The 12,308-nt window shown below is 39.8% G+C and overlaps 1 protein-coding gene across 8 annotated transcripts in view; it reads left to right on the top strand.

Annotated features, from left to right (window-relative positions):
* Positions 1-12,308, top strand: part of DMD (dystrophin) — a 2,246,075-nt gene that overhangs the window by 2,222,776 nt on the left and 10,991 nt on the right. For all 8 annotated transcript variants that reach the window (XM_055393453.2, XM_055393450.2, XM_055393451.2 and 5 more), the window contains one exon: positions 5,860-5,952. In XM_055393453.2, coding sequence (XP_055249428.2) covers positions 5,860-5,952 — 93 coding nt within the window. The remainder of the gene's footprint in view (positions 1-5,859; positions 5,953-12,308) is intronic.

The following is a 12,308-nucleotide window of genomic DNA, read 5'->3' as shown; positions in this document are numbered from 1 at the left end:
GGGAAAAGTGGTCAAAAAGTACAAACTTCCAGTTATAAATTAGTCCTGCATGAGCCATAACGTACAGCATGGAGATTACAGTTAACGATACTGTATTGTATATTTGTATATTTGAAAGTTGTGTGGCAGCATGGATAGACCTAGAGATGATCATACTTAATCAGACAGAGAAAGACAGCTACCATATGATGTCACTTATATGTGGAATCTAAAGAATAATACAAGTTAACTTTATTTGCAGAACAAATAGAATCATAGACAAAACAAACGATCACCAAAGGAGAAAGGGAATAAATTAGTAGTATGGAATTAACAGATACACACTACTATATATAAAATATATAAACAACAGGGTCTTACTGTAAGCACAGGGAAGTATATTCAATATCTTGTAATTACCTATAATGGAAAGGAAATATATATATGTATATATGAGTCCCCTTGCTGTACACCTGAAACTAACACATTGTAAATCAACTGTATTTCAATTTTTTTAAGTTGCTAAGAGATTATATCTTATTCTTGTGATGAAAACTTTTAAGATTTATAACTATGGTGATGAATGTTAACTTACTGTGGTAATCAATCCACAGTATATATATATTTCAAAGAATCATGTTGTACATCTCAAATTAATAAAATATTATATATCAATTAGATCTTAATAGAAATAAAAAATGACTAATAGCTACTAATTTCAATATCTTTCATCACCATTCAACACACGCCAACTAGTAATCAGCATCATTACTGTATACCATTAATACATTAGAGAACTTAAACACAATATTTTTATGTAGAATTGATACCATCTAGAGCTTCCCTGGTGGCTCATTGGTAAAGAACCCACCTGCCAACACAGGAGATGCAGGTTTGATCCCTGGGTCCAGTATTCTTGCCTGGGAAATTCAATGGACAGAGGAACCTGGCAGGCCGCAGTCCATAGGGTCACAAAGAGTCAGATAAGACTTAGTGACCAAACAACAACAAGAAAAAAACGTCTATCATCTATCCCAGATCATGATTTCAAAAAGTCATTGAAGGTAAGTATCAGGTACAGGATAAATCTTTTTTTTTTCCTTAAGAAAAACTAGAGAAAGGCAGGGACAACATAGTAAGTTATCACACATCCAGTTGGAAATTAGTTAAAACAGAATATGGGATTTAGATAAGTAATCCAAAGAAAAATAATGGTGGGTATATTTGTTCATAGGCAGTCACCTTTTTAAAGAGAAAATAATGTTCTAATGGGCTTCCCTGGTATCTCAGTTGGTAAAGAATCTGCCTGCATTGCTGGAAACCCCAGTTCAATTCCTGGGTCGGGAAGATCCCCTGGAGAAGGGATAGGCTACTCACTCCAATATTCTTGGGCTTCCCTGGTGGCTCAGCTGGTAAAGAATCCACCTGCAATTCAGGAGACCTGAGTTTGATTCCTGGGTTGGAAAGATCCCCTGGAGAAGGGAACGGCTACCCACTCCAGTATTCTGGCCTAGAGAATTCCATGGACTGTATAGCCTATGGGATTGCAAAGAGTCAGACACAACTGAGCGACTTTCACTTTACACAGCTTCCTTTTAAATGAAGAGAAAACAGCAATAGTTCACTTGGGTGTAAAGAGAATAATGGGTGTAAGGATTCTTGTGTCTCAGCTGCACCACTTTTGGCTAATGTCACTTTTTAAGCAAGTAAAATTATCATTTGAATTGACAGGCAAATCAGATAGATGGGATCTCTTCCTTTCAAGAAAGCCTAAAACCATGGTGAATTTCAGAAGATTTGCAGAATGTCTTACTCATAGCAAACTATTTCATTTCTTTTATCTCAGACTTAATTGAGCCATCTCCTTTTCTCTTCACTTCAGCAGTGTCTAGCATATTATACTATATCAGAGTGCTATTTTAACTTTGATTATGTCTTTCCTTATTTTGAAACATTTATCTTTTTAAAATGTTTCTGTCATTTCTTTGGACCAACTTCAGGCAAACCATGAAAAGTAGAACTAATAATGCAAAAAGGATTTTTATGGACATCTGTGGGAATTATCTTGGATTGGAAAATTGAAGTATTAATGCTAAAGAATTGCAATTAACTAAGTTAGAAATCCCTTAACCATTGGTAGTGCTGTTTTAGCAGGCAATGCATTGGTGAAGTAGGGATGACGGCTGGCCAAGTTCCCAGTGTACACAGTTGGGGCTCAATAAATGTTTTCTTGTTGAACAAATGAGGGTTGTTTTGGTGGGAGGAGGTTTATGGTCACTAGTATTGTTGTTGGAGTAAGGAACAGTTTGGAATTGCCTATAATATTGGTGGCTCAGACCGTAAAGAATCTGTCTGCAATGCAGGAGACCCAGGTTCGATCCCTAGGCTGGGAAGATCCCCTGGAGAAGGGAATGGCTACCCACTCCAGTATTCTTGCCTGGAGAATTCCAGGGATAGAGGAGCCTCGTGGGCTGCACTCCATGGGGTCACAAGGAGCCAGACATGACTGAGCACCTAACACTTTCACATAGTATTATAGCTACATATCAGCATATGATTAAGATAATCTGTAAACATTGGTATCTTGCTGGTTCAGTCCATTAAAACAGAGTATACCAGTCAGCTCTTGCTATGCAACAAAATAATTGCAAAATTCTCAAGGTACATATTTGTCATCCATGCATGTATTGGTTGACTGGAGTTGTGCTGGAGCTCAAGTACCACAACTCCTAGTTGAGGGTTGTCTGCCAAACAAGTCTGTTTGACGTGTCTCTCATCCTCCTTGGGTCAGCAAACCACTGGATCCTGTACTTCTTATGGCACATAAGCACAAGAAAGCAAGTCCAATCATCCAAGGACATTACAAGCTTCTGCTTATGTCATATCTGCTAAAATGCCATTGGCCAAAGCAGGGCATATGACCGTGTCCAAATTCCTGGGCCAGGGAAGCACGTGCCCTCTAACACTTGGTCACTTTACTTTGTGTGCCCTAGCCAACTTCCTGATCTTCTTGGAACAAGCCAATCACACTCTCCCTTCAGAGTCTCTGCATTTGCTACTCTTTCTGATGCACTATGCCTTCAATTAACTACATGGTTCTAAGTCTTCTTTCTAATAACTACAGACCTTTAAGTCCCTAACACTTTAGCTCACCTGCCGCTTATTAATGAGGACTTCTTAGACTCCCCTTTCTGCAGAGTCTTCCTCACTGCCCTTCCCTGGCCCTCTTTTCTGAGGCCTGTATTCCTCCATAAGAATGTCTCCATGGAGACCAAGCTTTTTAGTTGTGTATTGCTATAATCCCAGTACTCAGAACCCGGAGTCCCCAACCTCCAGGATCTCATGCCTGATGATATGAGGTGGAGCTGATGTAATAAAACTAGAAATAAAGTGCACAATAAATGTAATGTGCTTGAATCATGTAGAAACCATCGCCCCCACCCTGGTCTGTGGAAAAATTGTCCTCCACGAAATCGTTTGCTGGTGCCAAAAAGGTCAGTGACTGCTGCTCAAAGCAGTTGCTTGCCACATAGTTGGCTTTTGAGAAACATTTGAATTTATAAATAAATCTGTTTTGAATTTTTTTAACATTTAAAATCTGGCTTAGTGTTGAATAGTCCAGTGGCATTACTTTAATTTCAGGTGTCATTTAGCTGTTTTCACTTTTCCAGTATAATCTGACAGAAAATATTAGGCTGTAAGCATTTTTCAGTGATTGATTCACCTCTGCTCATGCATATATATAATTCTGATTTTGATTCTTAAAGGAGATTAGTTAAACCCAAAGGAGTTTCTGCTTACTGTGAAAATCTTAAGAACAGATTATATTTTACTTGTTTATGTTTACACCTAGGATGTAATAGGCCTTCAAAAACTGTTTGAATAGACACATTGATCACTGCCATGAAACTTTCCACTGAAACCAAGAAGCCAAGTTTACATTCCTACTCAGACACATACCTTTGAGACTCATAGATGATAGTTATGACTGGTTGACATCATTAGGTTTATACTATTTTTTGATCCTTGAAGTAATTCAGGGAGAAGAATGTCAGTCACTTCATTGAACTGCACATAAACCTTAATCACAGTCCAGTGGAGTTCCTAGAGCTCCAGCGTGAGGTAATTAAACTGTCAGAAATATTAACATCGCTGCTCATGAGTGTTTCTGTTGGTTCCGACTTATTCTGTAATGTGTACAATCACTAAAGTTGACTTGATGCCATGAAAAATGCCTTATGTTCCCCAAATCAGCAAAATTTTGCAATTGGTAATGGAACCAAGAGATGTAATCAACCCTGCAGCTGTCAGCATCCTGTTCCTTCTGGCAATATTTCGTTCATTCCATCTTTTTCAGATGATGGTAGTCTAAAAGCACAGGCAAGAAGAAACTACAGATGCTGATTTTCATTCTTTGGTTTTAAAGGCATGGATATGAGCAAGTAGTTTGTGCGTGTGGATGGATAAATATTCTAACTTCCTTTTCCACCTTATGACCTGAATTCTTTAGCAATCATTTCCTGTCCTTAGTACTTCAAAGAGGTTTCCTATGGTATGTTACCAGGAGACTCACTGAATCAGAGAGGTTTTCGTCTCTCCCAGGTCCTTAGCCCTCCTTTCTAATAATGGTATACAGCCTCACATTCACCTTGCACATGATTTTATCTCAGTGGTGAGCATTGCCAATGATTCTTTCAGCTTCTGCTTTAAGAAAGAAAAGGCGAAAACTTGGTAATAAATGCAGGGTTATAGTCAGAGATGAAATTCCAATTGGCATAGACCAAAGGAAATGACAAGCATATTTAAGTCATTACATCACTGGCTCCCTTTTAAAGTCAGATGTGAACCTGAGGTTGTCCTTAAGTGTATCCATTATTGTTGATTTGCTGAAACAAGGTCTTGTTTTAAATGGAAGTGACAATATACTGAACAAACAGAACTCAAAACCACGTTATTTTCACAGTTGGAAGATTGAATGTTATGAAAAATGACTTTCAGAGACCTTCAAAGTTCAAAATAATTTTGTTTGCTCTTAAGAAATTTCTCCTTACTGCAGATGCTATTTGAGGTGTATTTCCTTGACACATGAATAAAAAGTAGAGACACAGATCAACAAACTCTACAAGGAGACTCCCATCCCCAGAAGACCATCCATGCCTAACCTCTTTTCCTTCCAAATCATCTTACTCTCTTCACAGAAACAAATTCTCAAAAATTAAAAACAAGTTTCCCTTTGTAAGCCTCCAAAAACATCATTATGAAGTAACCCCATGTAACAAAGAGGAAAGGAATATAACTTCCCAGTATCTCCATATGTACAGTCCTTAAAATACCAATATTTCATTACCTTTATAGGTCACATCAAACTCTTATTTCTCCCTATTAAACTGGACTTCAAAGGTACTTGAGTTTTGTTTGTATTTTTTTGTTAAATGTCAAAGGAAAGAGTGGAAAAAATACATCAATGTCTCCACTCCGTACATTCATAAAGTGAATTCAAAATGTCACATTCTTCTTTTGTGTTGAAGAGACACACTGCCAGTGTGCACTAATCCTTTTTTATTACAAAGACCAGCATTTCACATCTGCTAATGGGGCATAAGCAACTTATGGCAACTTTATCTTAACTTCTAATCTGGTGCACAGTTTTCTTTTCCAAATATAATGATGTACATAAATCCCTGCATGAAATTCTTCATCCCTTGAAGGAACTGCTCCCTAATTAGTAAGCTTGAGGGGTTATTTTTATTTCTGGTATTTATGAACAAGTGGCAAAGAATTTATGATGGATTTTAAAATGCTATCATGAACCTTTTCTCTGGTCCCACTGTTTTTTTCCTAACGTGTAATTTGCCATTATTTGTGTTTGTTTTCATTTAGGCGAGGAAGACCTTCTCAGTCCTCCCCAGGACTCAAGCACAGGGTTAGAGGAAGTGATGGAGCAACTCAACAACTCCTTCCCTAGTTCAAGAGGTAAGTGCCATGACTCGGAAGTTACTCAGACTCACTGGAAGTAGACTACTCACTGCCATACACAACTGGCATGTGTAGTTTCCATGTTAACATAAACAAGTGCTGACAGAATGAAAATTTGGGATCATTGTGAGAAGAATTTCTTTTCAAATGTGACTTTCTGACTTGGAGTGTTTTGAATTCAAATAACCTGTTTCCAGAAATAAGAATACTAACTTAACATTTATAAGGTGTCTTCCTTGCTTGGCACATTAGTCTGAAGAGTTAATTATGAGATAGCTTTTACTATGGAGCAATTACTAAGTGAGATTTACAGATGAGGAAATTAATGCCTTGACAGTGCCTTTACCAGAGACATACAGCTACCACGTGATACAGTTAAGTGCAGAATATGCCTAGTGTACAGTAGTGATAGGCACTTGAGCTTACAATCTGATGCCCTTTATATATATTTTAAAACTGTATCTTACCCCTTCATTTAAATGTAAGTACAGTTAAATATATATATGTACTAGTTTGTTAATTTTTTTTCACTTCCTTAGATAGAATACAATTTTCACAAAGAAAGGCATTCGTTTCTTGGACTATTTTTCTTGGTTCATTGCCCTAACATAAAACAAAGTCACTGACCCGCTCCCCCTTCAGTGAATAAAAAGAGTGGCAGAGAGCATGTGGACAAGAGTCAATAATATTGTATTGCAAATGTGAAAATTGCTAAGAGTGAAAATCTTCGGAGTTCTCATCGCAAGAGAAAAACCTGTAACTTTGTATGGTGACAGATGGTACATAGACCTATTAGGGTGATCATTTCCCCATGCATACAAATGTCAGATCACTAGGTTGTACACCTGATACTAATATAATGTCATATGTCAGTTATACTTCAATTAAAAAAAACATAATGGCAGAAGTCACCTGTGAGTAAATAGATGGAAATTCTAGAGAAGCCAAGGGGAGAAAGCACAAGGCTCTGTGGCCAGTGATTGGCACCCCTAATGGGCAGCCAAGGAGGGAAGGGCAGCAGACAATGGGGCTATTTGTTCCTCTCCATAAGGGCAATGAGGAGGGTGTTTGCAGTCCTATGTTTTTCCTATCTTTTTGTTCAGTGTCAGTTAACAATGGCCATTTCGCAGCTATTTGATGTGCGAGTGAGTGTTGTGCAATGCACATTAAAAGCAATAACGTTCTGATAGAGCGTTGCTAAGGAACCGTAAGGGGAAGCTAATTTTAAATGTCTGCACCAGCCATCTTTTCACTGCTGAGTGCCTCTGATGTGTTGATTTTAAGAGATAAAATTCTTGTGTCTTCCACCCACCTCCTTATCCCCCACCTGGTCAGCCTCTTCTCCATCCTGCCTTCACTGTCTCCCTAGATGCCCTGGTTCATAACAAGAAGACCGTGTGCTGGTCTGACCGAAATCAAACGCATTCACCTTTATCCTGCCTCCTGTCGCTAGCGCCTACTGTGTGCCAGCGGAGGTGTTAGGGATGCAAAGGAGAAGTGCCAGGTTCTTGCCATCAAGGTGCTTATGGTCAGTTGGGGACACAGCCCTCCCAGATGTTCAAATCACTGCACAATTAACTGTATTACTCCTATGATGGAGACATCTGCGCCATGAGAGAACCATAGAAACACCTTTCAAGATAAATAGGAGGGCATCAGCCTCAAGCAGAGCAAGGGTCTTCCTCAAGATCACACAGCTCCTTATGGGCCCAGTGCTGTGGAGCCCAACTTTCACACACATTTCACTGACACCCAGTTTTCTCTTGAAAGTCACAGACCTGCGTCTCATCCCAAGTCCTTGGCCCGAAAGCTTGCTTACTGATTCTGTGGGAAGTTAGTGGTCACCTCAGGCATTTCTTTCACATCCAAACCACTGGAGTAGATCCAAGGAGAGACTGGAGCAGGGTGCAGGGCTCTGCTTCCCCAGTGGCAGCCTTTTCATACCCATACCAGGTCCCTGGTCATCCTGATTATCTTCAGATGAGAGCTAGGCACCCTCTCCCTGCACCCCCCTCTTAAAGTCCTTGAGGCTAAACAGCACAGGAGTGTGAAAGACCAGAAATACACCTCCTCTGATAGGGTATTTGGCAGTCAGCCTCTGATCTTACATTCACTTGTATGATGGTAATTTACTTACATGGAAACCTGGGAAACTCTCTTCAGGCTGTCTGGTTAGCGTTTACTAAATTAGTGCTTATGGAAGCATTTCATCCCCTGAGTGCTAATTGGACTTCTCAAATAGGGCATAAGCAGGCTTTGTCTGAAACCAATTCCATTAACCAAGTTCCTACTAACTCAACAGTACCCTGGTGGCCTGAGAGAATTCATTCATTGTCCTGAAGCAAACACAATCAAATCAACAAACACACACAGAATAAGAGACTAGATAAGGTGCTGGAAGAGCTGACTGGTCTTTCTGTGATGCGATGACCCTGACAGTTTTTTTGTTGTTAATTCCTACCAAATTATACCTTATCATAGGCCCTTTATGATTTTGCACCCCATTGCAATGTGTAGGTTCTTTTTCCCACACTGCCAAACAGTTCTCATATACCAGCAGGTATCCGCTGCTGGTATATGCAGGAGATATACGCTCCAGTTCAGCTCAGTTCTGACTCTTACCTACCCAGAGACAGGATCAAAGTCCACAGGTTAAGGTCTCAGTCCCACAAGACAGCCCCTCCTCTCCTCACTGCAGAATGCCGATTTTAAGTCTGGGTTGTCTGCTGGGTTTCTGACCCACTGGCTAGACACTAGAGATTCCAACAACCCGCTCTTGGGGTCAGTTAATTTGCCAGAGCAGCACACAGAACTCAGAGAAACATTTTCTTTACTAGATCAGGGGTATGTGATAGAAAGATATAATCAGAAACAGTCAGATGGAAAAGATGCATAGAGCAAGGCATGGGGAAAGGGAGGGAGCTTCCATGCCCTCCCGGAGCTCACCACTCTCCCCAGTTTGTCTCCACACGTTCACCAGCCAGGAAGCTCGCCAAACCCTGTTCTTTCCGGTGTATGTGGAGGCTTCATTCCATAGGTGTGACTGATTAAATCATGATTAAATTGGCCATTGGTGATTAAAGTTAACCTCCAGCCCCTCCCCTCTGGGCTCCCTAGTGGCTCAGTGGTTAAGAATCTGCTTGCAGTGCATGAGCCACAGGTTCGATTCCTGGGTTGGGAAGATCCCCTGGTGGAAGGCATGGCAGCCCACTCCAGTATGCTTGCCTGGAGAATTCCATGGACAAAGGAGCCTGGCGGGCCAAAGTCCGTGGGGTTGGAAATAGACACAACTAAAGCGACTGAGCATGCAGGCATGTCCTCTCCTCTCCCTACAGGTCAGGGGGTAGGACTCAAAGTTCCAACCCTCTCATCACTTGATTGGCTACCCTGGCAACCAGCATCCATCCAAAAGTCACCTCAGTAGCACATAACAAAAGACACTTTGCTGCTGCTCACCACAGGAAATTCCAAGGGTTTTAAGAGTATTGTGCCTTTAAGAGGGATGAAGACTAAATATATATTTCCTGTTATATGTCACAGTATCACACCTATCTGTCCATAAATTTAAATGGATAAAATGTCTTCTTATTGTACAAAGGCTGATGATCGATGCACTCTAAAAAGTGGTTTTTCAAGCATCTAGATCCCAGACAGGTGGGAACCAGAATGTTGATGATGCTGACTCCCAATTACCTCACCACCAACCAATCAGAAGAACATCCATGAGCTTATCACACACACAAACCCCTCCTTCACCCTGTCTTTATAAACCTTTCCCTGAAAGCCTTAGAGGAGTTCAGGTCTTTTAAGCACTAGTTATCCTGGACTCCTGGCTTGGCTCCCTGCAATAAAGCAATTCTTTTCTACTTCATCCCCCCAAAAAATTATAAAAGTGGATTTCTTGATACTTTATTTATAACTAAAGGCATTTTTTTATTTTCAAAGAATGGATAATATATACATACACACACACACACATATATATATATATGTGTGTGTGTATATATATAGTAGGATTTAGTGGGAATATATTAACAATTGGTAGATACATTGATATTAAGCCAAAAATCTTGAGATTCTTAACGTCTCAGGATTAGAGACTCTCCCAAATTGGAAGGGCCTTAAAATATCATTTTAGCATCTTTGATGTTCAAAACAGTGGCTTTTGACCTTTTCTGATCATTATCCATAATAAGAGAAACATTACATCTCAGACTGGGGTAAAGATACAAGTTATGTGTGTGTGTATGTACACACATATATGTATGTACCCACTGTATGCCACTGTATGTATACCACACATATTTGTATATACTCACATACACACACAAAGATCAGAAACAAAAGTTTCATGACAATACTTTCTTTACTACATACAATTCACACTGTTTCTCTTTTATGCATTTAAAAATAAAATGCTGGTTGCAACGCACTATATTGATTTCTGATCCAGTGGTTTAAAAACACTGTTCCCTAGCAGTTGAAAACCTTCATACTGCTATCTCTGCTTCACTAATAACAGAGGAACTGGTGAATGACTCAGCCAAGAGCCGGAAGCTAAAATAGTTTGCGTAGAATCAGGACTCAAACTCTAGTTCTTTTAGTTCCACATACTGTGATCCATAATTGAGTACACTATTCCCCACACTTATGTTAAAGATCTGTAAAATGAACATACAAGCACTATATTTATTGAAAACAATCTGTGTGTAAGTGGACCACACAGTTCAGACCCATGTTGTTTAAAGGTGAACTGCAGTCTTTTATTAATAAAGAAACAAGCAAATCCATGCATTGAAAAAATTAGAACAGACATACAAAAGTAAATGTTGCATTTTCACCAGAAAAAAAAATACTGCTCTAACTTATCTCAGCTTTCCTGACCCAGGTGAATATATCTATTTTTTTTTAAATGATGTTTTAAAAGTTTCACCATGGAAGTTTCTGCCAAGACCTGGCTAGTGTCCTAGAGAACACTGGATTTTTCATCTAAGTCTGCCATCCACGTTCCCATTGGTGGATTACAAAAAGTGAAGTTCATGCTTGCTACAGCTGTCTTGGACAGCTGTTTGCATAACCTAAAACAGATGTCAGACCCAAAGGTCTGACATTTAGTGGAAAAGTGCTATTAAATACCACCTCATGGTTTCCTTAACCCTGCTAGGTAATTGCCCACAGAGGAAAAGACTTTTTAGTATTATGTTTTTCCTAAATATAAAGCATATAAATAGGGGAGTGTGTACTTTAAATTCACAACTTTTTTGTTACACTTTCCCACAGTTTTGACTTAGCAGTAACTCTTCAGGTATCAGCTAATCTTCACCATTCCACTAGAAGTACCTGGATACCCAAAGGAGGGAAGAGCCTCATTCAATTGAGCTTCAGCTTTTATCTTGATGGCCTTGCTAAACTGTTCTACGAATTAATAAAGGGAGCTGTCTGCTCCTCCGCTTAGTGATCACGTGATAGTCAGCACTACCCTGTCTCAGAATGGCTCTAAACTGCAGGGAGTTCACACTGAGCGTGTGTGCATGTTTAGCTTTGCAATCCTATCTTTCCTGATGAATTTCTAGCTCTGGTTAGTTACTCACAACCACCGGAGGAGCTTGAGGGCCTTGGTGTATTTTAAACCCAGAATGTTAGCCAATTTGTAGTTAACCTATCTATATAACCTCTCCCTGTGTCTATAAATGGAGGAGTTAAACTCTACTGTAGTAAGAATCATTATCTACCATAAGACAATTTCTAAATCCCCACCATCATTCTATAGGAATGCTACCTGGTTAGAACAAACAATAAACATCATTTTAACATCAACTCTTGAAGCGATTTGTCCACACATCTCTGATCATTTAGCAGTCAAACAAAGAGCTTTTTTGATGCATGTGCATTCATGAAAGAAAATGCTTCTCTAGTCTGGGTTTGTATTGGCCCCTGTAAACATGAGGTGTCACTCTCCATATAGATTAATGATAGGATCCCAGGTAAGCTCTTAGTGCAGTGAGACAACTCAGGAAGTGGTCAGCACTGTTAGTCAGGTCTGTCTGCTGCCTGTATTATCTTTTACCTGCTGACCTGTGCTACATTATTTTTATCCCCAAAAGCCCATGCCATCCTCTCTCTCTCATACTCCCTCTCCGAGATAAGCCCACATACAGTCTGTTAAATGCCTCTAAATTAGCAACCCAACAGCTCTGCAAAACCTACAATTCAAGGCTTGTCTGTGGTTCTTTCATGGAAGAACAACAGAAAGCCTGCAGACGGATGGAAGCATCCTAGTCCCAGGCCCCCTTGCGGCTCCCTTTTCTTTCCTCTTGGCTTCCATAAAGGATCCAAGCTCCTTTACATCAGAG

The sequence above is a fragment of the Moschus berezovskii genome, chromosome X (assembly GCF_049115385.1).
Source record: "Moschus berezovskii isolate FMDL1 chromosome X, NW_MosBer_1.0, whole genome shotgun sequence".
In the NCBI taxonomy this organism is placed as follows: Eukaryota; Metazoa; Chordata; class Mammalia; order Artiodactyla; family Moschidae; genus Moschus; species Moschus berezovskii.
This window is presented reverse-complemented; position numbering and strand designations above follow the sequence as displayed.